This window comes from Takifugu rubripes, chromosome 4 (assembly GCF_901000725.2).
Source record: "Takifugu rubripes chromosome 4, fTakRub1.2, whole genome shotgun sequence".
In the NCBI taxonomy this organism is placed as follows: domain Eukaryota; kingdom Metazoa; phylum Chordata; class Actinopteri; order Tetraodontiformes; family Tetraodontidae; genus Takifugu; species Takifugu rubripes.
The window spans coordinates 13,277,412-13,303,780 of NC_042288.1; the positions used below are offsets into that span (position 1 = coordinate 13,277,412).

Sequence of the window (26,369 nt, forward strand, 5' to 3'; positions counted from 1 at the left end):
TTTATCATATTGTATGCTTATTTTAATCTGCAGCTGGTATGCTACCCCTAACCTGAACAAAATCCAATCCTAATGTGTTTTGAGCAGGAGAAATACTCTTAATGGCTCTATCGTTCCTGATGCTTCACGATCATTTGACTAAGGTTATTTTTGCTCAGATATACTGTATATAAGTTGTCATGTATTTATCGTAATGAGGTAACCACATTTCTTTTTTTAGAAAAACAAAAAAACAAATTTGAATGAAATTTCTCATCCTCCCTTAAAAGGCGTGTGAATCATTTTTGCATTTCTTAGGTATTTCTCGTTTATCCTCCTTTCCGTTCCCTGCCGATTATTAGAATAATTGGAAAAAAAAAGCCTCAAGTTCTCTTTTCTGATTTCGTTTATTTACAGTTTATTTCCCTTTGATGTATGTAACACCTCTATATTGGAAATGCAACTTTTAACAAACACATTTATTCATTTAATTCCAAATGAAATTAGAAAAAAGATGCTTTTACTTAAAAATGTTAAACTATAATAACTATAATAAACACAGACGAAAAACTTGAATCGAGCACGTTGAAGCACAAGCAGGTCGACAACAATCCACAGACGCTGGAATTCCCGACATTCAGTCATTTCTGCAACAGATCTTCTTGTGGTGGGACCCGTGCGAGGGTCTCAGTGCAGGATGATATTGCAGGAGTACTGTAGGAGCCACTGCATGATGATGTGTTTATGGTGTGATGAAGCTGTTTCACAAATAAGGAATCATTGTCAACATTAGACCATGTTGTGCGTGTTTAGGGAGGAAATGTGAGTAAGGCGAATTTAGACGCAGAATTCCCCATCAATAACAACACAGCTTCTTATTGAGGAAGCAGTCCTGCAATGGAAACAGGGTTGACGTCACAAAAGACTTCTGATTTAAACAAATAAATCCAAGAAATACAGACCAACTGTTTATCCTTAGATTGGATACAAATCGGATATTTTCATTCCTGTTTATGGTTTTACGAGCTCCTAATGACTAAAGCATGAGTCCCTGAACATGGTTACATCAGCAAGATTATCAGTGTTTACCTTTAGTTACACTAAAAACACGCACACAAGTCTGCACCAATAAAATTCTAAACGTTAATTGAGAGATATTAAGCCACTGTCTTAATATCTCTCAATTAATGTTAATGTAGGGCGACATTAAGACGGATTATTTTGTAGTATATTCACATACGCCCTCTCGAACACATACATGTGATGTCAAAATGCGATACCCACAGCGCCATGTCATTGACATGCAACTATTCATAACGTTCACTAACGGAAGCTCAGTTAGTTTCAGTTCTCACCTTTTTTCCCCCCAACATATACTGAAAAACATGACCAAGTTTGGGTAATTCTATATCTGATGAGTTGATGTGGTTCAAGGTGGGTTTTCAGCGCGTGTGTGTCACAGGACATGACCCAATCTTTAGTCAAGACTCGATTGGTGTGTGCGTGTATGTGTGTGTGTATCCCCCTCAACTCCTCCCACTTGCAGCCAGAGTTTTTAAACATGAAGGGGCCACCGAGCGGATCAGGACAACACGAGACCCGGGTCCTGCATCACCTCAGGAGAGCATCCAACAGGACAGTCAAGTCATCATCTGGAAAAAAAACCGTAAAGAGCTTCTTCGGACTGGCTGCGTGACTGGTAGGTAACAATTGTTCTCCAACTCTCCGCAAAATTGTTTTATTAATTCTAATTAGTAATTAAAGTTTCCTCAAAGACACTCTAAAATCTGCAGTATATGGCACCAATAGAATCAAACTATCAACTTGATAGTGTGTTGAAGAACACTGACGTGACCTTTTTATTTGCATATCTAGACATAAACCACCCACCTGGATGAATGTTGCACTAATAACTGTAGAGATAGGGATGATGTTTACACTAGAAAGCACATCAAGAGCTCTCACTCTGGCACCAGTCCCCCCCCCGCTGCCCTTTTTTTCCTTTCTGCAGAGATACAAAATGCAGCAAAAGTATCGTCAGAACAGAAATTTCTCTTTCTCACCTTGCTGATAGAAACCATATAAGGAGCTCTGGGTGCCACTTTTAACTGCAGTTCTCTAATATGTGTCTCTTTTTAAACCCCCATCAGACTAAAATACTTTGGGAAGCAGAAGTAAAATCAAGAAGTCAGATGAAGCTGTTAGTCATCCTGGTCATCTTTGTGGCATTCTGTAGCGATGTGGTAAGCAGAAATCTGGAGGACATCACTTCATGTCTGGGATGTGACTGACGTTTGTCTGTGCTGGTCTCAGGCTTTTTCAAGGAGACGGATGAGACATAAACCGAAACCCTCAGAAACCTCCAAACGTAAGTAAAAATGAAAATTCTGCTTTTTTTCCCCACTCTCACGCCGATGAGAGCTGCTTTTAAAATGAGGCTGTGTGCAGCAACAGAAACGTGCTGGCCGGGAGAACGAAGCAGCTACACAGGAGACGTTTCCAAATCATTGGGGGGCAGACGGTGCCTGAACTGGAGGAACGTCTTTAACCCATGGGGGGATTCGAATGGGATCGGTGACCACAACTACTGCAGGTAGGGTTCGGCTCACCACCCACAATAATCTAGGTCTAAAGATGATGTGTTTACTGACGTTCTCAACCAATCCTAGAAATCCTGACCAGAGCGGGAGACCCTGGTGTTACGTCCGAAGGGGAAGAAGAATCGTGTGGGAATTCTGTGTTGTTCCCATGTGTAAGCCTGACTGATGATGAAAGAAAGTGAGTGTTTCATGTGGAGCTGTGTTCTGATCTCTGCTTCTGCTCCATCACAGGCCCCAAAACAACCGTACCCCCACGACCTGTTGCACTGGATACAGGTAGTTCGGAGTGGTTCTGGGTGTTGTTTTTGGTTTTTCTTCCGCTCTTCTCTTCTCTGAACTCATCCTGGGTGTCTTTGCAGCGCTGTCATGTGGTGAGAGGCAAGAACAGAGGACCAACAAAATCGTGAACGGCTCTTTCGCAGATGTAGAGTCACACCCCTGGATCGCAGCGATCTTTGGCCAGCGTTCCCTTTGTGGTGGTTCTCTCATCTCGCCTTGCTGGGTTGTTACTGCTGCCCACTGTTTCGACGATGGGTGAGACATCCAAAAACACCCTTGCCTTCTGCCGCTGCTGTATTTCTCGTTAATCCTCCTTTCCGTTCCCTGCCGATTATTAGAATGATTGAGAAAAAAAAGCCTCAAGTTCTCTTTTCTGATTTTGTTTATTTACAGTTTATTTCCCTTTGATATATGTAACACCTCTATATTGGAAATGCAACTTTTAACAAACACATCTATTCATTTAATTCCAAATGAAATTAGAAAAAAGATGCTTTTACTTAAAAATGTTAAACTATAATAACTATAATAAACACAGACGAAAAACTTGAATCGAGCACGTTGAAGCACAAGCAGGTCGACAACAATCCACAGACGCTGGAATTCCCGACATTCGGTCATTCAGTTCTTCTGCAGATCTTCTGCAGATCTGAAATATTTTCCCTCTGATATTTGTTCAGCGACGCCACCGACATCCGACAGCTCTCGGTACACCTGGGGAAGAAGGCCATCAATGAAACCAATGCAAAGAAGGAACAGGCCTTCTTGGTTGAAAAGCTGATAATCCACCAGCATTTCGACAGCTCCGACTTGAATAATGACATAGGTGCGTACGTCTGTGCTGCATGTGTCAGTGGAAAGATAAAGATCAGCTCGATCTGTATTTGCCTTTGAATTTCAGCCCTGTTGAAGATCAAAAGGAGAGACGGGAGCTGCGCGGCAAAGTCAGCATCTGCACGAGTAGTGTGTCTTCCTCCTCTTCGCACTCAGCTCCCTGCAGGGTTTCAGTGCACCGTCGCTGGATATGGCCATGAGAGTTACCGTACGTACCACAGAATCAACGATCAGCTTCACCAGCGGGTTTGGGGCTGTTGGAATTATGGTCAGCATCAATCCCGTGTCTTTATTTCAGAGGGGAGTTACTCCCAGTACCTGAAGAAAACTGAGGTGAAGCTGATCTCCCACTCGCTCTGTCAGAGCCCCTCATACTATGGAAAAAGAATCACTGACAACATGCTTTGTGCTGGGAGCCCCGACTGGACCACTGATTCCTGCAGTGTAAGCTTGGGACAAAGTCTTTACCACGACTGTCATGCGTGTTTATATGCTTATATTAATTTTAGCCTTTTACCAAGCCAATGTCACGTTTTGCTGGTGTAACCTTGGTGCGTCCTTGATGTATATCTCTTAGCAACCTCAGTGCCTGATGTATTTTTAACTATATTAAGGTACAATCATTCTTATTCAGGATTCTTTATTTCAATGCGTGTTCACAGGGTGACTCCGGTGGTCCACTGGTGTGTGAAGCCGCGGGCCGGATGTTTCTGTTCGGGGTGGTAAGCTGGGGCGACGAGTGTGCCAAGAAGAACAAACCAGGGGTTTACACACAAGTCACCAATTACAACAAGTGGATTGCAGATGAAACAGGTCTCTCTGAGTACACAAAGGGACTGATGTACCCCGAGAAGTGAAGGCCTGGGTGTCCCATTTCACTGACAACAGTTTTGTAGAATCTTGTAGTTTAGTTTCACAAGGAATTGCTGTAGCTTCAATTTAATATTTATTGAAATATATATATATATATATATTGTTTTTTACTGCATATATGAAGAAATGTGCTAAAATTACATCATATTTATGCCTGGTCCTACTCCTATTTTTTTAACAATAAAAATATTTAAATGGAATTGTCACAATTTTTATGATCCTTTATCCTCAGTCTGATTGCAGTAGCTACTGTACGTCTCTGTCTCGTTCTAAAAACAACGAACGTCATTGTCACATTTGACCACTGGAGGATGCTACAAGATAAGACGTGTCGACGCTGAACACGTCAGCAGCAGACGCAGCAAAAATACAGTTCTGCACCAAAGTGGAGACGTTTTACCTAAAAGAACCTACAGAATACGCGTGTATGTATCATCACAGGAAGAAGGATGACGTCATAAAATGGACAGCATAAGTCTAAATTACAGAGGAGCCATTCCATAGAGGTGTGTAAAGTTGCAAACAACAGGATAAGCTACAACAAAAATGGTGAATCGATGGTCTCATTTAAAGGTCACAACTACCGCAAAACTTTTATTTTCCATTCAAAATCAACCATAGAGGTGAAGGGTAAACAGCTAGAACGCAGAAAGTGAATGAATACCTCACACTGCAACTGTTCAGTTTATGTATCCGTTAAAGTGACTCTGAGTTATCTAAATATAGTTTAAGGAACCGATTTTTCTCGACCTCCCCCACTTCAATCTCTTTTTATTATGGCATTACTTTTTAATAAAGGAAAAATGAGTTGTGAAATCCTTTAAAATGATAAAATGAGTTTCCTCACACGAGACTCATAAAGTGTTCGTCTGTCGCATGAAGGAGCTGATCTGGCCAAATTAAACAGGTTTATGACATATTCTGGTTTTCTACTCTTTTTTTTCTCCTGCCAGTGCAGCAAACTTTTAGGAAGCTGGTGTCCTCCCACAGGGAGTTACTCTCCTGCAGGGGGCGCTCCTCAGCTCGAATAGTTTCTTTACTCGGCGTCTAATTGAGCAACGATGCGACTCAAACAGTCTCGTGAAAATTGCATTTTCAATTGTCCTTTGGCTCACATCCTTCCAGGACCATGGAATATAGTATAATATAACGTGATATATGTGTTTCCCATAGCAAACAATAACAACAAATACCTTCGTCTGACTACACCGCTGCAGCCAACAGCCAAATTCCACCGGTCGTTGTGTCAATCCTGAACGCACAACCAAGGAGCTCTGAAAGCAACCTGCTGCACTGCTCTCCATCAACATCTGTTTGGACAGTTCCGCATATACAGATGTTTCCTAGCAGAATCGCTGCAACCAATCAGACGCTGTCGTTCCCCTCTTGGTTACTCACAGAGAGCAGTTTAGTTTATGAGACTTTCTGGATCCATATATGGAGAGGAGAGGAGAGGAGAGGAGAGGAGAGGAGAGGAGAGGAGAGGAGAGGAGAGGAGAGGAGAGGGGGGGAGAGGAGAGGAGAGGAGAGGAGAGGGGAGGAGAGGAGAGGGGAGGAGGGGAGAGGAAAGGAGAGGAGAGGAGAGGAGAGGAGAGGAGAGGAGAGGAGAGGAGAGGAGAGGGAGGGGAGGAGAGGGAGGAGGGGAGGAGGGAGAGGAAAGGAGAGGAGAGGGGAGGAGGGGAGAGGAGAGGGAGGAGAGGAGAGGAGAGGAGAGGAGAGGAGAGGAGAGGAGAGGAGAGGAGAGGAGAGGAGAGGAGAGGGGAGGAGAGGGAGGAGAGGAGAGGAGAGGAGAGGAGAGGAGAGGAGAGGAGAGGGGAGGGGAGGGGAGAGGAGAGGAGAGGAGAGGAGAGGAGAGGAGAGGAGAGGAGAGGAGAGGGGAGGGGAGGGGAGGGGAGGGGAGGGGAGGAGGAGCAGGTTACCCTAACCAGGTGGACCAGACGCTCCACCCAAAAAAGGAGAGCAGTTTTTCCTGACCTGTGTTCTTTAAAATATTCAGCTTGAACGTTCTGTATTCAAATAAGCACAAACAAAAACAACAGGCGCATGTGCTCATTTATTCATGCATTTGTTTAAACAATTAAACAGCAGCTCTAATGAGCCCGTGCGCGTGTGGCGGGACCTCCGTGTCCGCTGCAGATCCTCCTCATAGCTGCAAAGTTGCAACCAGCAGCAAGCTGAATCCTTGAGCTTTATTTAGACGCGCACATTTGGGCCTGAGACATGAACTCCCGACCAATGTTTTAATGAGCGTATATCAAGTGTCGGTTCAGGCTCAATTACGCACACATGCGGCTACACAAGCGCGCGCATTAGCCATTAACGGTGAAGGGCGGGTTCGTGAGGAAGCTAAAATCTCCTCATTTACAGGATTCACCTTCCCGACACGCACTCACGTCTCCTGCCATTTCATCACAAACTAGACCCACGGAATGATCCCCGACGCCTTCCTATTTAGGCTCGCTGGCACGCATGACGTAATTTGGGAAGCGCTCTCACTTTTCGGCGTGCGTGTACGGTGTGTGGCGCGCGCGCGCGTGACGGAGGAAGCGTCAGCGAGGACCAACACCAACCGGCTCGGCAGCCGTGTTCTTGGATGTGATTGGGCGGAGGGCGGCGATTCCTCCCGTCACGATTAGAAACGATCCCTTCGGAGAACACCGGCCGTTCGAGTCCAGCCTTCAGCGCGGTGCTGATCTGAGGAGACGGTGCACGCCAGGAACCCCATGAGGCTTCGATCCCAGGAGCTGGACTGACAGCACGGCGTGTGTCCTCCTGTCTGTGTCGGTGACGGAGGAGAGGACAGAGGGATCGGAGCGGGAACGCTGGTGCGACCAACCGGTTTTGGTTTTCTCCCCTTTTTCTTTCCGAGGCTGTGGTAGAAGTCATCCGCGATGCCGGTGTTTCACACCAAGACCATCGAGAGTATCCTGGAGCCGGTGGCTCAGCAGATCTCCCACCTTGTCATCATGCACGAGGAGGGCGAGGTGGACGGGAAAGCCATCCCGGATCTGACGGTGCCGGTGGCCGCGGTGCAGGCGGCAGTCAGCAACCTTGTGCGGGTAAGTCTCCACTTCTCATCTGACTGTCCGCGCACTCAAACATCAGCGGATGAATCCAGTGACGCTTATCGTCCCAAGTTCTCAATGTATTTCTGATCCGAGCTTCGGACCACAGCAGCGGGGCATCACCGGCCGCGCTGCTCAGTCGGGTAATAGTTTTAATGTACCGCCCCGACAGATTCATGACAGCCCCGCACGGTTCTCTGCGCGTCATTAGAATGATATCAAAGCGATCTACTCCCAGCTGACGCTCATGTGGGCTTCACGAGCTCCAGCAACGGCTTATTCCCCTCCTCTGACGTGCCCAATGAGTGCGCGTCTGTGCGCACAACGCAGCACAACAGCCACAGCAAACTTTGCTCCCACTGATTATCAGCCGTCCACCCATCTTAATAAAGTTTGTGGGGCGGAAGGAGCCAGCGCTGATGGAATTAACTGGATTCCCGTTTCCCCCTTCATCCACATACCCGGGTAGTGGTGACTGTTGCAGATTCTTGCATTAGACCTCATTTATAGCACAAAATCTTTAAGAAACGGTCTATTATTAACCCTTCACTGCCCATTTACTCTTTCCTTTGACCCCCTCTAATGCTTTCTACGAATTGTCACATGCATCTGACTCTCAATGGTCATTTTGTGGCGGCTGAATGGAAAAATCAATAGAGGCTGCATGATTAATGTTGCACAGGGGTTGGCAGGCTCTTGGATTCACTCATCAGAAAATCACCAGCAAAATAGTCTGAGAGGGAGAAATGAGCGCTCATTCTTTATTTTCTCCCATGTATAATGTTTGAAATGCCTTAATCGTCTTTTTAGTTTTCATATTTTAATAGTTTAATCAGAATTTAGTTTGTACGTTGCAGCGTTTCCTTTGTAATGTTGCTCCTTTATGTATTCATACACACGAGGCCTGACTTTCACGAGTGTTTTTCAGGCTATAGTCAATGAATCCACTTACATTTCACAGCGTTTGTCAGCTGTAAGCAAAAGAACAACCTGCAATGGATTTGAGCCGCTCACCTAAATATAACAGAGCAGGATCCATCTGATCTCTGACACGGAGATGCCTGCAGGCTCGGGCTGAATCTGTGCGGATAAAAAAGCTCAATTCGCACCCTTATAAGAAGTTTGAGCGTGCAAAAGTTTTGAATCAGTCCCTGCGATGATGCTGCGGCTACACTCCAGACGAGATAATTACCTCATTAACTGATTAGAGGAAGGTCTCCTCAGATGTGTCCCCTTCATTTCCCGTCCTCTGCATCCCCCACAAAGTCCTCTCCGTCTTGCTCTCTCTGTTTGTCCTCACTCATCTCTTGCCTTGATCCGTCCAGACAGCGAGCAGAAGGAGGCTAATAGCAGCTCCAGGCATGCGGACGATTAAGACGCACGGTGGCAAAGACTAATGGGTGGACGTGCAGAGACGCTGGACTGTTGGAGGGACGTGTCATTAGGCCGAGATGATGAGTTTCAACACGATGCGTCAGAGCGCGAATGAAAGTGCTCGGAGCTACAGCTAAACATCTACACACAGCTGGAGACCTGATGAGTGGTTGTGTAGCTGTAGTGGGTAACAAGAAGTTGCTAAAAGAGTGCGGATGGTGCTTGAGGAGAGTGCTCGTGTAATCTGCAGTTGCCTGGCAGATAAACTTAGTTGGATGGAGAGGAGAAACGCGGGGCTCCTGAAGACACTTGGGCTTTATTTAAGACGGCTGATTTGTTTCTACAGCTGAGATCTGACCCGGTAAACATCCACATGCCACCATCACCACGAGAGTCCCACCGCTCGCTGATACAATTACGCTGTTAACGCCGCCCAGGGTGGGCTGGCTGAGGGGGGATTCTGGAAATCTAGGTCAGCGAGGCTCTTTGACACACACAAGATGGTGTCAGTCAGCGTCTGACGGAGGTGCTGAGTGGACGGACGCCCCAGCAGAGATCTGCAAGATGCTGCTGGGGCGTTTGAGCCGGAACCTGACGCTGCGCCGGCGGTGTGCTAATGACGGAGCCGCCTCGCTGGGGTCTGAAGGGAATACTGCTGCTGGAGGAATCAACGGGGACCCTGAACATGTCTCGGGGGAGGGGAAGAAATAAATAGACACAACGTTGAGTGAAGTAGCCATGCGCTGACGGGGCAGAGAGTGAGAAACTGGGGGGATGTGAGTGTAGGGCCTTTCTAACATTGATATATACACTGTTTACTGTGATATGACAGACATTTGTTAAGGCTATGTCATTGTAAAAGATTTAAATAATCTAATAGTTTATTATATGGCTGGATCACACTGATTTTAATGAATAATGGAATCCCAGTAATGAAACAGAACCATCCAGTTTCCTCCACCTCAAGGCATTTTGCCTCTTTTTACTCAAAGTGTTGCCTGCTGAATATTTTCTAGCAAAAGAAACACTTTTTGAGTAGACAGGTGCTCCTTGTCTGCTTACTGGACTGTAATAACACTAACGTTGTGTTTTTAGACATGATTGTGAGGCCAAACTTCCTCTAATAAAGTGATTATTCAGCAGGTTTGTTGTGAGGTTTGTCAGAGTTTCCAAGACATCAAATTCAAAAGTTTAAGGTGACATAAAGATGAAGGCTGCATCCACGAGCCGAGACCAAAACCTTCCAAGTCTTTGCTGAGCGAGTCAGCTGTGCGTGAACACACATCACACAGGCCGGTGTGTCCAAAACACCACTTTGCTGGGCATTAATTATGAATCGAAGAGGCCGATCAGTCTCCAGTGTGGATGTTTACAGGAAACTCGCCTCTCTAATCATCACTGGTTGTTGAATTTCTTGTCGGTTTGAGTTGACTTGTAGAGCTGCATTCCTCACATTTCACGGTGGGACATTTTCCTTCCTTTTCAACAAGGAATCTCATTAAGACACATTTAATCTGTATGATGTATAATCATGAATATAATTTAGTTTGGGATGCACAAGGAGAGTCTGTAGCACAATGTACACACACACACACACACACACACACACACACACACACACACACACACACACACACATATATATATATAACATGTATATATACATAAAATCTGCATAATTGTTTTTCTAATAAGAAATCAGCATTTTGGGGTTTGGCCAGCTGAGAACTGCTTCTGAGTCCCAGTCAGAGCTGGTTCCCAGGCAGCTTGCAAAATGTGACCTGCTCACACAGTTGAAACATTGTCGGTGTGAATCGAAGCACACCCGTTGACCTTAAAGGCTATTAATAGGTCTTGAATGAATTCTATTTCCCATCTCTCAGCAGCTACCGGGCAGATATTGATGGGACTAATAAAGAAATGGTCCATTACTGTATGTTGCAGGTGGGGAAGGAGACGGTTCAAACCACCGAGGACCAGCTGATGAAGCGAGACATGCCTCCTGCGTTCATTAAGTAAGTCCTTGGACGGCCCCTGCGTTCGGCTCTCGCCCGCCGTCTCTCGCAGAACTCTGGAAATCATTTTTTCTGGATTTCTGGAAATCAAGCCCTTTATCTCAGCGGACAACGAACTTCTTAAAAAGAAGATTCCGATCGCTTTAATGTCAGGAAACGTGGCTGCGTTCCCAGACGCAACAAAGAGCCACTTCTGAGCGAGAGCGCGGGTGACCGGCGTCCAGACCGGCGAGTGTCTGTTTTCGGGCTTGCATCCAAAGAGCTGACACGAGCTCTGAGAGCTGCTACTCAGCAGCCTCTGTTGCCGGCCCGTGTCTTCTGCTTCCGTGCATCTGCTGCAGAATCAGATTGTTCCGTCCCCAGTTGACTCCTCTGACACCGCATGCTTTTCAAATTTTCCAATTAGGATTTGGGCCTTAAGGAAGGCCATGTCCAGTTGCATTCATGGGGCACACCATTACACCATAAATCTCACTCTGAGAGCTTGGGTCGGGGTGGGGGGGGGGGTTGCGGGAATGCGAACCAGCCTAAATATAGATGAACCAGCAGCCATTGATACCCTCACCAATGGGGGCCAGAAAACGGAGGGACTTGGCTTTATTGACCTCCTCTTAAAATCCATCACTTTCTTGGTGTGACCGTTGACCTTTAATGAAGAGTCACCCAACCAATCATTCAGCCCCCGCCGCTTTGTTACCGATAAACTGGCCGGTTGCACCGTAAGGATCTCACACTTCTCACTATCTGCAGATTCTTTAAGAGGCAGGTGTTTTTTGTTGGACGTGGGATCTGGTGTAGTTGGATTTACAGGGTGATAAATTCCTGTTATCCCTTCGCGCATATGCTAAGTTTAATTCTGACTCCTCATCTTTAAGACAGCTGCTTTTCTTTTTCTTGTTCAGGGTGGAGAACTCCTCCTCCAAGCTCGTCCAGGCTTCTCAGATGCTCAAGGCAGACCCCTATTCTGTCCCCGCAAGAGATTACCTGATCGATGGATCCAGGGGGATATTGTCCGGAACATCCGACCTGCTTCTGACTTTTGATGAGGCTGAGGTCCGTGTTTGTATGTCTGTCTCATGTCTCCTGACGTGTCCTGAGACTCAGCCTTACTTTAGAGGTGTGGTATCTTTCAGGGAAATAAAGCTTTATTTAGCCGAACAGAGGTAGAAGGAACTTGGCAAAGAGCAGGTCTGTAATGGGGTCTCCAATGCAACAAGATCGAACCGCAGAGATCAAATGACTTCCCTCTGTCATAACTCAGCGCGTGATTGTGTGGATCTTTGGCTCTGGATGGAAGTGTGTGGATATGGTAAAGGCCTTCCAGTCTGTGGTGTGTATGTGTGTGTGTGCGCCTATTTGATGCCTCTTAACAGCAGTCACACTGAAGAGACTGCTCTCATCACTAGCCTCATTTAAAAAACAAAAACAGCTTCTCACAGTCACAAGATGAAGCAACATCACAAGACTACACCCGTGCGCATACACACCCACAGACGCACGGCATTTGGCTCTCAGAATAGAAAAATGTACCTTTCACGAACAATAGCGCCATTTGTTTCACAGCTGTGTGTGCTGTCGTTCGTTTGGTGTCCCAGGTGCGTAAAATCATCCGGGTGTGTAAAGGCATCCTGGAGTATCTGACTGTAGCCGAGGTGGTCGAGACCATGGAGGATCTCATCACCTACACCAAGAATCTGGGCCCGGGTCAGTTGAAGCCATTGTGTATTTCTAGCTGTCACCTTAAATCTTTTTATTTTACATTTAGTCTCATCAATGTAAAACCAATATGTTGCATGAATAGTTTTATTATTGTTAACTTTTATTAACCAGATAAACGACTGTGTTGGGTTGAAACACCCTGTATATCTAGATTCTTAGCTATTGAATATAATATATATAATATTATCTTGAATGTGACTGAAGTTACGTGCTCCTCCATCAACTTATGATCTGCTGAATTTTGAGGGAATGATGTCGGAATTCATCGTTTTGAAAAAGCAAAAACCTTTGAGATCTCCTGACCTTTGTGCCAGCGTCGGGTGGATGTTATGTAAAATTCATTTGGAAAGAAAGAGAGGGATTGAAGCGGCATGAAAGTGATCGCTTTACTGCTAACATTTCACACAAGATAAAAATATCTTGCTGCTTTCAGACAGGTACGTAAGAGAATTTGAAGGAAGCCCGGTGAGCACAGCGGAGCTTTGGAAGATATTGCCTTGGAATTCCAGTTCAGTCTTTGATAAATGACCCAAATAACGAGCAGACGGTGTAACGAAAACATTGATCAATGACCTCTTAGGTTCATCAGAACGATCTTTAATGGCAAAAAGAAACCCTGAAAAACTGAAAGGGAAAAATGAATCTTTACAGCATTTGGCAGTGCCTAACATGAGCCTTCCATGCAGAGTGCTCTTCTCCACGGCTATTCCAATTAAAAATAAATTAACCCGCTGCTGTTTTTGTCGCCAAGATTTTATTATTAAAGATCAGAATCTTTTGGCAGGCGGCCGACTCCACCGTCAGAGGCAAAAGGTCAATTGAGCTCTGAGGCCTCTTTGGAATAATGAGCCGGAGGCAATCCGATGCCAAGGATTTCTCGCACTTACCGTTGCATGAGCTCACTCGTTTGAGCAGCAATGACCTGCTCTGATGTGTCAGTGACCACTGGGTGGAAGCGAATTTGCATGAGTACTCGCTGATCCTCTGTTAAAGTGTGGATATTTGGGTTCTTGGATATCTGCGTTTCTGTTCCCCTCTATTTGTTACAGCAACAAAGCTTATTTTTTATTTATTTACTTATTTAATTTCCAGGGATGACCAAAATGTCAAAGATGATTGAAGAGAGGCAGCAGGAGCTGACGCACCAGGAGCACAGACAGATGCTGGTCAACTCCATGAACACCGTCAAAGAGCTGCTGCCTGTTCTTATATCAGGTGTGTGCATGCGGCTGCATATCTGCCCGTGTGTGTGTGTGTGTGTGCGCGCGCGCGTGGGGCTGGACGCAAATGGCATTGCAGGTCACTGAGCATCCAACAGTTGTTATGGCAACACTCATAATTACAGTCATTAGTTGCCATGGATGTCTACACCCACTTAGCTGCGGCGGCTCTCGTGCACTGCTATAGCTAGTGTAAGTCCTACTGTATGTTCAAACATGCAAATGTAAGGAAACTGGGGTGGATTGGAACCCTTTTGAAACCTCGTGGACCTTTTTTTCTTAGCAGTAAATGGTCAACGGTTTAAATTTTCACATCTGCGGAGTATTTTTGCCTCCTTTTGCTGGTTTAGATTAGGTTTTTCATTGGAGGTCCGAGACACGGGGCGAGGGCCCCACTCTGACTGTGATGTTTACTATTGTGAAACTCTGGAACAATGTGTTGAACAGTAGAGGAGGAAAGCTCAATTAGCAACTAATTGGTGACCATAATGATCGATTTAGCGTCGATCCTCTTGAACAAAACCCAACGTAAAACAAATCCTCCTTCAATGTGAGATAATTGGTCAAAGGACCACATCCGGGTTTACTGTAGCGCTCTGTGGGTCATGCAGCGTCACAAGCATTTCATTCTAAACATTTACGCATCGGCACATCAATTCTTTGCATGTGTTTTCCAGCTATAAAGATTTTTGTGACGACAAAGAGCAGCAGAGGGGGCGGTACAGAGGAGGCAGAGAGGAACCGAAGGTTTACCTTTGAGAAAATGAGCGCCGAGATCAATGAAATCATACGAGTGCTACAACTGACCACGTGGGATGAGGACGCCTGGGCCAACAAGGTATGACCCAGGGTGCAAATTTAACCCCTGACTATCTTCAGTAAAGCCCTGACCCACCAAGAGCCGACCTAACAGTAATCCCTTTGGTTTGGAGTGCCTGTGTGCATTCACACCGTCCCTCTGCGCAACCCCCCCCCCCCCCCCCCCCCCCACCCCAAAAAAACACTTTTTACTTTCTGTCTTTTCTTTTTTCTCACTAGTATAACTCCTGGTTTTTCTTTTTCTTTTCTTTCTTTACCTTCCTCCTCCATTCTTTTCCTTCCTGTAGAAGGTAAGTCTGTTTCTCTCCCCATCTGCAGTCTCCAGCATGCACGTGTGTGTGTGTCTTTGTGATGTGTGTGAGTGCGGGAGAGAAAGAAACACGTCCTCATGCTTAGAATTATCTGTCTAACTAACAGTGCGTCTGTCTGTTTCAGTTCCTTGACTGTTAACTGGCATAATGACTGTCGGTACCCATGATTCATCACTGTATTATTGTTATTATACTGCGTGTGCATCACTTTGACTCCAGGTTGCAGATAAATAACATCTAAATGTTTGGACTATGTAGCTGCTTTGGAAACTCACCCTGTCTTCCCTCTCATGCGGCTTCTCGTGTTTACAGAGTAAAAATTGCAGTGATGTTATTTTGCAAGGAGCATTCTAAGGGCACATCAACGGAAGACTGTGCCATGAGGTCATGACTTGTAAAGCGTAAACTCTATTTCACTTGCCTAACCTGTAGCGCCGCATGTTTCCCGGCACACAGATACCTCAGACAATGATCTGTCTGTGCTGTAGAGTGTGTGTGTGTGTGTGTGTATGTGTGTGTGTGTGAGTTGGCTGCACTACATACCACGTGTCAGCCACGATAAGGGTTATTGTGTGTGGGGGGGAACCGCTCGCACACAATAGCTGTCCTTCTCTCAGGTCATGAATTATAGAAATAATCTGGTTTATGTCCAGACGGGTCCATAATTGATGGAGTGTATTGAACACTTCCTTTTAAGGGTGTGCAGTCTGCTCTGAGCTGGAAAAGCTTTTCCTTCACTTTTCTGTCTGGTTTACAGCATATTATCTTACCTCCTACGCATCATTTCTCCTTCACACCAGTATTTACTTCAACAGGAGCGCATCTAATTATGCCGTACACGTCTCCGTAATAGTAAAATTAGCCTAAAGGAGATACTTCTTACACAGAAGCTGTGTGTGTTCTGTTTTTTTAGTAATTGATGAGTGTCTGCTGTAATCATATGCAGTATAACGTTGATGATTGTTTATTTATTTGTGGGGCACAGCTCAGACCGTTTCTCAAGCCTCATGGGTAATGAAAGCGTTAAGAGGCCCGTAGATATAATGCCGTGTTTTCCCTTTTGCACCGCAGGATATGGAGGCTTTGAAGAGATCTCTGGCTGTGATTGAGTCAAAGATGGCACAAGCTAAAAGCTGGCTGAAAGACCCCCACGGACAACCAGGTAAATGGATTATATCAGCTGTTTTGAAAAGGTTCTGCTGAACATACAGGTTTCTTCAGGTTGTTATGATGCTCCTGCATCCTCAGGAGACCCTGGTGAGGTCGCCCTCCGTGTCATTCTGGACGAAGCTGGTAAAGTGGGGGAGCTGTGCGCTGGGAAAGAGCGGAAGGACATACTGGCCACTGCGAAAGCTCTGGGGCAAATGACAGATCAGATAGCAGATCTAAGAGCCAGGTGTGATTTTCACACCGATTCCTTCCATCGCATCTTCTCCTGTTTTGTATTTTGCCATTCTGTATCATTTGTTTGCGTTTTCCCGCCGTGACAGGGGCCAGGGGCCCACCCCGGGATGCATGCAGCGCGCGGGCCAATGCTCGCAAGGCTTAGATTTGCTATTTGGCAAAGTGGACAGTGCTGCTCGCAGATTGGAGGCTCTAATCAGCGCCAAGCAGGCCATTGCCAGGAGGCTGGATGCTGCACAGGTCAGATAAATAACAACAAAGTAATCTGATGTTTACCCTCTCCCAGAGAAGCGCGCTTCCTCTTCCTCTCTGCTTTCCCTTTTTTGTCCATGTTCACGAGAGCATCGGCCGGTCATCAGATAAACTAAACTGTACTTATGTGTTTTATAGGCCTGGCTGGCCAATCCCCACGGGGGTCCTGAGGGAGAGGAGAACATCAGAGCTCTGCTCGCAGAGGCCAAACGCATTGCTGATCTGTGCGAAGACCCCAAAGAGAGGGACGACATCCTGCGCTCCATCGGCGAGATCGCAAGCCTCACCGCCAGGCTTGTGGAGCTACGCAAACAGTACGCCTTCCCTCCTCTGTTGCAGGACTGAGCAGCGGTGTTTTCTGAATGTAATTCTTAGACGCTCTTTTTGTAGGCTCAAACTGCATCCTCCTGCCAATAGCTGGCATATATTACCTGCCTGGAAAATATGTTGTTGCCTGTCAACCCTGGGCATGAGACCAGCAATAAGGTTTCCTGGCTGTTTCTGTGTGGTGCGGTGGGGTTGTGGTATTTATGGGGGTTCATGACTGGTTTGAGGATCAAACCTGAGGGGAACTGAAAGGAAAATACCACTCTGCACAAGGCTCATGCCATTTAAATGTACTACATAAATTTCTTTTTAATTTTGGATACGTTTCTGAGGCAATCTTATGAGGAAATCGCAGAATTTTTAAGTGGTTATGCTGCTAAATAATGCTGTAATTTAGTTAAACAAATGAGTCAGAGTTGAAAGCATATTTTTCTCAACTCAACTTGGTCCAAATGCAAGCACTGACCATACAAGGAAACCACAGATAGACAAGAACAAGTAAACCAATCTCCCAGCTGTTACCCAGAACAGTGTGAAAACTGTGGGTCGGAACTTAAAAGGCAGAAAAATCTACAAAGGCATACAAGCATAAATTATGGAAGGATAGGAGTTTTATCATATGTTGGAAGACATCTAAACACAGCATGATTAACAAGAATTACTCCTATAATTATTATCCTTGGATGCAAATGTGTGCATTCATGGATGTAACCCCCCCAAATCCAAATGTTCACATTGATTAGAACACATCATTTTGGCATCAGTCTTTCATGGTGATGTTTCCCTTTAAGGTGGTGTCTGATGGGCGATTTGACCTTTAAACATTTCCCCAGGTTTCATGTTTACTGCGAGCTCCTCTTTTTTTGTGTACACCTTCAAATTTTGTGTCGGTTGCCGTCTCAGGGGTAAAGGCGACAGCCCGGAGGCGCGTGCATTGGCAAAGCAGATTGGTGCCGCACTGCTGACCCTGCAATCCAAAACCAATAAAGCCGTGGCAAACATGAGACCAGCCAAGCCTGCCGTCACCTTGGAGGGCAAGATGGAGCAGGCCCTGCGCTGGGTGAACAACCCTGGGGTGGACGACAGAGGAATAGGTGAGCAGGGGAGACGAGAGACAAGTGTGAGGCGGAGTTTGGGTTGAAAATAAGCTGTGACCTTGAGAATTACATTGTGTGGAGTAGTTGAGTGTTTTATCATTTTATATTTCTTATTTTGTCCCATGCTTCCCTTTGGGAGCAGAGTGTGAAATACTTCAGTGGAACACAGGTACCTGCTGACTGTGTTTTTATAAACTAAAATGCCACAATAAAGATATTACACATATTTCATAAGATGCTTGATAGTTTGTAATAGCAAATATAAGAAACCTACATTTTGTATTTATATCTCTAATAACACAGCACATAAATAATACATACTCTCAAATCAGAGCATGCAAAGCAAGGAACAACCTTTTTGCACACACAGATGTGGTAATAGCTTTGTGTCCCCACCAGGCCAGGCAGCAATCAGGGGTATGGTCGGAGAAGGGAGGAGGCTCGCGGGAGGCCTGTTAGGACCATATCGTCAAGATATGATCGGCCACTGTGACAAAACAGAGGCCCTGATGGCATCTTTAGCTGACATGGCTGGCAGAGGAGAAGCAGAGGCTCCTCACGCCCGAGCTACAGCTGCACAACTTCAAGACAGTCTCAAGGTAATTCACCAGTATTAATCAAGGCTCGGGTTTGAATCAATTTGCCGCCCATAAAAGCTGGTTTAAATCACTTATTGTCCGTCGAACCTTGCCATTTAATTTGAAGGCAAGAGTGTCTTTGTAATAGAAAGGTGCAGAGCGCCATCTCGTGGACTGACGTCGCACTGTGTCTCCAACAGGACCTGAGGCAGCACATGCAGGAGGTGATGACCCAGGAAGTATCTGATGTTTTCAGCGACACCACCACTCCTGTCAAACTGCTGGCTGTGGCTGCAACCGCTCCTCCAGATGCCCCCAACAGGACAGAGGTCAGTAATAAGGACAACTGTCAGGCTTAGGGTTAAATCCATCCTCTCACTGACTATATCAACGCTGTAGGTTTTTGAAGAGCGCGCTGGGAACTTCGAGACCCACGCAGGTCGTCTGGGGACCACCGCAGAGAAGGCTGCTGCTGTGGGAACTGCCAATAAAGGAACAGTAGAGGGCATCCATGCTGCAGTGAAACACGCCAGGGAGCTCACGCCACAGGTGTTAATCTTTGATTTGCTCTCCCAAAAATATACTTAATGGCAACCTCAGAATTTATAGGTCAATATATATCAAAAGGTAAGCAAAACAATGACAGCACTGCTCTTGTGCAGGTGACCTCAGCTGCTCGGATCTTGTTGAAGAATCCTGGAAATAAAGCGGCGTATGAACACTTTGACACCATGAAGAACCAGTGGATTGACAATATTGAGAAACTTACAGGTGGGAATTTTTTTTTCCCGACATATCTTTGATCTGAAATTGTTGATTGTTGATGCAATATTATCTGTGTGTGCGCGCATGTGTGTGTGTCAGGTCTGGTTGATGAGGCCATCGACACCAAGTCCCTGCTGGACGCTTCCGAAGAGGCGATAAAGAAAGACATTGACAAATGCCGAGTTGCTATGGCAAATGTTCAGCCCCAAATGCTTGTTGCCGGGGCAACAAGCATAGCAAGGCGTGCTAATCGGGTCCTACTGGTGGCAAAGAGGGAAGTGGAGAACTCTGAAGACCCACGGTTCAGAGACACAGTGAAACATGCCTCAGACGTCCTCTCCCACACAATCTCACCCATGGTGATGGATGCGAAGGCAGTGGCCGGGAACATACAGGATAAAGGTAGAGGAATGCGACGCATCCAGTGATGCGGCAGATATTGTGAATCATGTTCTCACCTCCTCAGCCCTTCAGAAGGCCTATTTGGACTCATGTCTGAGGATCCTGGCTGCAGTAGGAAAAGTGAGGGAAGCTTTCCAACCTCAGGAACCCGAGTTCCCACCTCCTCCCCCTGATCTGGACCAGCTCCGCATAAGCACAGTCAGGCATTTTAATTCATTAAAAGTCAAATGGAACTTTAAATTGAACGCCTGAATGGATCATTTTTGTTTCATAGTCAGACCTCCAAGTCTTTAAACAGCAAATGCAGCGTTCCAGCTTAATGTCACGTTTTCTCCAGGTAAGCGATGAGCAGGCACCACCAAAACCGCCCCTGCCAGAGGGCGAAGTACCGCCGCCTCGACCTCCCCCTCCTGAGGAGAAGGATGAAGAGTTCCCAGAGCAGAAAGTTGGAGAGGTAGTCAGCGAGCCCATGATGGTGGCTGCCAGGCAGCTGCACGATGAGGCGCGCAAGTGGTCGAGCAAGGTCAGTTGACTGAGATGCCGTCAGAGGAAGACACTGTGTTGTTGGTCTCATCTCATCAAGTGTGTTTTATTTAAACATCAGCGGCATCCATGTGGCCACTCTCAACGTAAACAGAGTGGTTTGTGATCATTCTGATATGCTGTCTGGTGGTAAAGAGCCTCTATTCGTAGATTTCTCAATCCTGGTTAAACTGAAACATGGAGGTCGGGGGCTAATTTCAGATTGAGCCTGGAAACCGTCGTCTGCCTGAACCGAGTGAACGTGAGGGTGTCCATGACTGAAGAACACACTTCCATGCAGAGCGAAAGCACAGTTTGTGGCGAGACGATACAGCCTCGCCGTAATTTGCATTGGACTCTGCACTGTTGCACCTGTGGGTTTGTGTGTTCTGCATCTGTGTGTCATGGCGGTTCTACCTGGAGGAACGTTATATGGGAACAGACACACTGGGAATACAGAACATCCAAGAGAATTTGCTCTTTCTCTCTTTATGAAGCTTGTTCTGCCTGCATTTAACTGTCCTGGCAGTCCCAACCACACACACATCTACTTGATTAATGAATCAGCGGTATCCATTTAAGCCTTCTTTTTCCGATGATGGATCACATTCTACGTCTATGCAAGACTCCCGACACCCCAGTTCTGATCGTCACAGACAGGCCGTGATTATGCAGGTGCTTTACTCACTGGCAGAGTAAAGTACAGCCTATCATCCACGTGCTACCTGGCCAAACCAGCTCCTGGTCCTCCTTCCTCCTTCTTTGCTTGCATGTGCAGTTACACCACCCTTTTCTTTGCTCCTCTTCCTCCCTGTCCTCTGTCCTTTCATCCAGTGCCTCTCATACTGTACTAAATTGCTCCTTCTCCCATGCTTTTGTTTTCTCTCCTGCTGTCCCTGGCTTTCCTTTTCTTCTACATCCCCTCCCCTGTCTTCTCCAACAACAACACACAATCCCCTTGCTCCCCCACCCAGCCCGAGGATGAGGAGGCAGTAGTGGAGAGAGAGGTAGATGAGGAGGATGATTTTACTGATGGTGAGGATGACTATGAGCCAGAACTGCTGATGATGCCCTCCAACCAGCCTGTCAATCAACCCATTCTGGCAGCTGCCCAGTCTCTCCACCAAGAGGCCCGCAAGTGGTCCAGTAAGGTCTGTGCATGCTCATGAATGCACACACAACTAGACGCCCCCTCCATCTTCTAACACACACGCACACACCTCACTGAGGAAAAGCCTCACAGGACAAAGAAACACCTCTGGGGTTTAATGTGATGGCCAGTATTTCTGCACAGAGAGCCCTGCATCTGCATCTGCATCTGCATCTGCAACAACCACCAACCAGCCACAGCTGCCAGGTTTACTGTCGCGTCACACTCACAGTTGAATCACGCTCAAACGATGCTAAATCTGCACCAAAGGTCACCAACTGTTGGAATAGCACTTGGTTTGTTGTTCCACTGGCGTCACGTCCGCCCTTGTGTTCTTGATCACCCAAAGTGGTTTAATGGAGGAACCAGATGCTTTGTGGCACTGGTATCGCTGTTGTCGGACAACCCGTGAAGCCGGATGACACTGTCCCAAAGACGCCTTGGGGGTGATTTATTTTGCTTGCCTGTGATACCACTTGCTTCCGCCTCTTAGCATAAGGAGATGAACTAATCACCACCTGGCCTTGCAGGTACTAATGAAGGGGAAGTGAGCACTTTCTCTACAAATCTGTGCATATAGAATTCAATAGCTTCTTCTGTGACTGTTGTAAACAAGGTGCTACGTGGACTGACACTGACTGCATGCTGCTCTGCTTTTATTGCTGCGCTCTTCATTTTACAGCCTCAACATTGATTTAGCAATATTTCTAATGTCACACAGTGTATTTAAGATTAATATCATAAGAACCCATAGGGAAAACGACTCCATGGGTTTCCATTTTCATCTTTTTATCCAAAATGGTGATCTCTTTCAGCATCTTGCTCAGGGCTCTCTTATTGCCCCCTCCCCTCCACAGGGTAATGACATCATTGCAGCAGCCAAGCGGATGGCTCTGCTAATGGCAGAAATGTCTCGGCTCGTGCGCGGTGGAAGTGGGAACAAACGGGCACTAATTCAGTGTGCCAAGGATATCGCCAAGGCCTCAGACGAGGTGACGAGACTGGCCAAAGAGGTGGCCAAGCAGTGCACCGACAGGCGAATCCGAACCAATCTGCTACAGGTGAGGATGAAGGTGCTCAAGAGCGATCAATGCAGGAACTGTAAAAAACTCCTTGTTCTGTTCCAAAAGGTGTGCGAGCGAATCCCCACCATCAGCACTCAGCTGAAGATCCTCTCTACCGTCAAAGCCACCATGCTGGGACGGACCAACATCAGCGAGGAGGAGTCAGAGCAGGTATGTTTGTGGGACGAGTAAATAACAGCAGGTGTGAGCTGCTCTATTACAGCAACAGGTCTGACTGTAGCGATTAAATTACACACTATTCTGATATATTGGGCCACATATTGGGGTGGCAGGCTTCCTGACTGAATTAAAGCATCTGATCCAACACCGTCACTATGTTTGATAGCAAAACTATTGAATATGGATGGTGTATGGTAGGTGTTTGGAGTTCCTGTCAAGAGTACCACTGTGATTGCAACCCATGATTTACAGTGGGGCAAAAAAGTATTTAGTCAGTCACCAATTGTGCAAGTTCTCCCACTTAAAAAGATGAGAGAGGCCAGTAATTTTCATCATAGGTACACTTCAACTATGAAAGACAAAATGAGGGGAAAGAATCCAGGAAATCACATTGTAGGATTTTTAATGAATTAATTGGTAAATTCCTCAGTAAAATAAGTATTTGGTCACCTACAAACAAGCAAGATTTCTGGCTCTCACAGACCTGTAACTTCTTCTTTAAGAGGCTCCTCTGTCCTCCACTTGTTACCTGTATTAATGGCACCTGTTTGAAGCTGTTTGTTTAACACTATGGCCAAGACCAAAGAGCTGTCAAAGGACACCAGAAACAAAATTGTAGACCTGCACCAGGCTGGGAAGACTGAATCTGCAATAGGTAAGCAGCTTGGTGTGAAGAAATCAACTGTGGGAGCAATTATTAGAAAATGGAAGACATACAAGACCGCTGATAATCTCCCTCGATCTGGGGCTCCACGCAAGATCACACCCCGTGGGGTCAAAATGATCACAAGAACGGTGAGCAAAAATCCCAGAACCACACGGGGGTACCTCGTGAATGACCTGCAGAGAGCTGGGACCAAAGTAACAAAGGCTACCATCAGTAACACACTACGCCGCCAGGGACTCAAATCCTGCAGTGCCAGACGTGTCCCCCTGCTTAAGCCAGTACATGTCCAGGCCCGTCTGAAGTTTGCTAGAGAGCATTCGGATGATCCAGAAGAGGATTGGGAGAATGTCATATGGTCAGATGAAACCAAAATAGAACTTTTTGGTAAAAACTCAACTTGTCGTGTTTGGAGGAGAAAGAATGCTGAGTTGCATCCAAAGAACACCATACCTACTGTGAAGCATGGGGGTGGAAACATCATGCTTTGGGGCTGTTTTTCGGCAAAGGGACCAGGACAACTGATCCGTGTAAAGGAAAGAATGAATGGGGCCATGTATCGTGAGATTTTGAGTGAAAATCTCCTTCCATCAGCAAGGGCATTCCAAAACATCACTGCTCTAGAGGAGATCTGCATGGAGGAATGGGCCAAAATACCAGCAACAGTGTGTGAAAGCCTTGTGAAGACTTACAGAAAACGTTTGACCTCCGTCATTGCCAACAAAGGGTATATAACAAAGTATTGAGATGAACTTTTGTTATTGACCAAATACTTATTTTCCACCATAATTTGCAAATAAATTCTTTAAAAATCAGACAATGTGATTTTCTGGATTTTTTTTTCTCATTTTGTCTCTCATAGTTGAAGTGTACCTATGATGAAAATTACAGGCCTCTCTCATCTTTTTAAGTGGGAGAACTTGCACAATTGGTGACTGACTAAATACTTTTTTGCCCCACTGTATATTCTGAGCTCTGAAGACTGAAGCATCGAGAGTTACCAGGCTACTTGCTATTTCATTTAGTAGTTTCCTCATATCTCTGACTTGTTTCCCTCCTAATTGCCTCTTTCCTCACTGTTCCCTGACCAGGCCACAGAAATGCTGGTCCACAATGCCCAGAATCTGATGCAGTCAGTGAAGGAGACTGTCAGAGAAGCAGAAGCAGCCTCCATCAAGATCCGCACGGATGCAGGATTCACCCTCCGCTGGGTGCGCAAGACCCCCTGGTACCAGTAAACTTTGCTGGTACACGACAGCTGGGCTCTGATGACCCCTGCAGTAAAAAATGTGCATATTCATCATGAGCAGATATGCGCTTCCTTCCTTCAAAGGTGACGAAAGCCGAGCCTCCGCTCTTGTTTGACGAGTCTAGCAGGAAGAATTACACTAAAAAGTTTCTTTTGTTTAAACTTTCCTGGCCAGTTTTTCTTTATCTGTGTGTTCACGCAGGTTGGTCAGAGATAGCTTTAATATATATTTTTGGTATGTTGTGTTACAAGAATTTATCCAAATCGCAGGTCTATATTTTTTGCATGAAGATTTTTTTTTTCTATTTTCTAAATGATGAGAATGAAACAATGAACCCAGGGAGGATGTTATTTACCCTTTATTCATTTCCCCCCATTGACAGTTTCCTATTGCCTCATGTATATACAGTAGTGGTTTGTTTAATGGGCAACAGTCAGCTGAGTGAGTTTGGCGGTCTGGAGCGGCCTTTCTTCACGTATATTTTAAAATACTTGAAGAATCAAAAGGTCTCCTGGATTAAAACAAAACTCCATATTCAAAGCTGAATGATTGTCTTTCACATGATGAAATAGATTAGGAAACAAATTTAATATGAATGTCTGTAGTTCTTCGATTGTAGGATGGTTGAACTTTAAGAGATGTTTAATTATCTGCTGCATTTTTAACAGGTGTTATATAAAAACACCACTTTTGCTATTTTAGTCTGTATTTTTAGATTTTCTGTTCAGTTTTTTAACATTGAAATGCCAAAAGCTTGTTTGACATCAGTGTAATCTTCTCGGAGAACCTCAGTCCAGACTACATTCTGAAAAATAAGATAAAATATGTGCGTTTCTTTTTTTTAGTACATTTTTTTTCCCGCTTTGCATTTTTTAAGCAGTGACGTAAATGTTAACAGTTGAGCTGTTTCGACTCTTTTCAAAATGAACTAAATGCAATGATTTTTGCCAGCATTTCATTTATCTCTTCTCATGGAGCCTCTCGACAGCCTCTCTCTTTAACCGTTTATTTCTGAATGACCCCGGTGGTTTTCAAACGTGAGAATTTTGCTTTCCGGTTGTGATAAACAGATGGAATTTCTAGGCAAACAACACAGCAGTTTACAGATCGATTAGTACCTCAAAATCAAAAGCAATCAGCTCAGTGGTTGCATATTTTCATTCCCTACACAGTATTTTTATTAGAGCGATTGGGCAAACGTATAAGAACGGTTCCATGGAGAATTCACCTGTGTGTATAAGTAAAGCTTCCTAAAGAGTGTTACTGAGCCGTCCCAATGATGACGACGGCGATGATGCTGCTCTAAAACAAGAGCACCAAATGTTAACGCCACTTTTGTTTGGGCCTAATGAGCATGTAGCAGTCACTGACCGCTCACTGCAGCGGGGTGTGCGTCTGTGTCTAGTTGATGCGTTCATTCACACCCTGAATGTATTCTGAGAGCTTCTGGCCCTGCCAACACATCTGCTGTGCCTTGGAATAAAAGACTAATGAAGAAGAACGGGAGTCAGACTCTTATTGAAGTTACCGACGGGAGCCTCACGTGTGGAACTACAATATATTCAGTGTACCGGTAGTTGTGCTATCAGACACTAATGTTGTTGCCTGAGGTTACAGGTAAGGTTA

General features: G+C 45.7%; 2 protein-coding genes across 9 annotated transcripts; both read left to right on the forward strand.

Annotated features, from left to right (window-relative positions):
* Positions 1-1,543: 1,543 nt before the first annotated feature.
* On the forward strand, positions 1,544-4,770 carry plaua (plasminogen activator, urokinase a). 2 transcript variants are annotated; one of them, XM_029834948.1, is made up of 11 exons: positions 1,544-1,678; positions 2,130-2,222; positions 2,293-2,347; positions 2,434-2,572; positions 2,649-2,731; positions 2,811-2,855; positions 2,939-3,113; positions 3,539-3,684; positions 3,760-3,900; positions 3,991-4,136; positions 4,355-4,770. In XM_029834948.1, exons 2-11 carry the CDS (start codon positions 2,172-2,174, stop codon positions 4,547-4,549), a joined length of 1,176 nt encoding a protein of 391 aa, XP_029690808.1. In that variant the 5' UTR covers positions 1,544-1,678; positions 2,130-2,171; the 3' UTR covers positions 4,550-4,770. The 2 variants fall into 2 exon arrangements, with proteins under 2 accessions (XP_029690808.1, XP_011601698.1); XM_011603396.2 differs by having other exon boundaries at positions 1,545-1,678; positions 2,428-2,572; positions 4,355-4,769.
* Positions 4,771-6,658: 1,888 nt separating this feature from the next.
* Positions 6,659-26,241, forward strand: LOC101071113 (vinculin-like). 7 transcript variants are annotated; one of them, XM_029834891.1, is made up of 24 exons: positions 6,659-7,624; positions 10,949-11,019; positions 11,922-12,072; positions 12,615-12,723; positions 13,831-13,953; positions 14,636-14,796; positions 15,065-15,067; positions 16,160-16,250; positions 16,337-16,484; positions 16,579-16,732; positions 16,883-17,058; positions 17,975-18,165; positions 18,311-18,337; positions 18,568-18,767; positions 18,947-19,075; positions 19,146-19,295; positions 19,409-19,517; positions 19,611-19,913; positions 19,978-20,111; positions 20,251-20,436; positions 21,410-21,586; positions 22,443-22,646; positions 22,716-22,820; positions 24,585-26,241. In XM_029834891.1, exons 1-24 carry the CDS (start codon positions 7,457-7,459, stop codon positions 24,729-24,731), a joined length of 3,417 nt encoding a protein of 1,138 aa, XP_029690751.1. In that variant the 5' UTR covers positions 6,659-7,456; the 3' UTR covers positions 24,732-26,241. The 7 variants fall into 7 exon arrangements, with proteins under 7 accessions (XP_029690751.1, XP_029690754.1, XP_029690752.1 ...); XM_029834894.1 differs by lacking the exon at positions 21,410-21,586; XM_029834892.1 differs by lacking the exon at positions 15,065-15,067.
* The last annotated feature ends 128 nt before the right edge of the window (positions 26,242-26,369 follow it).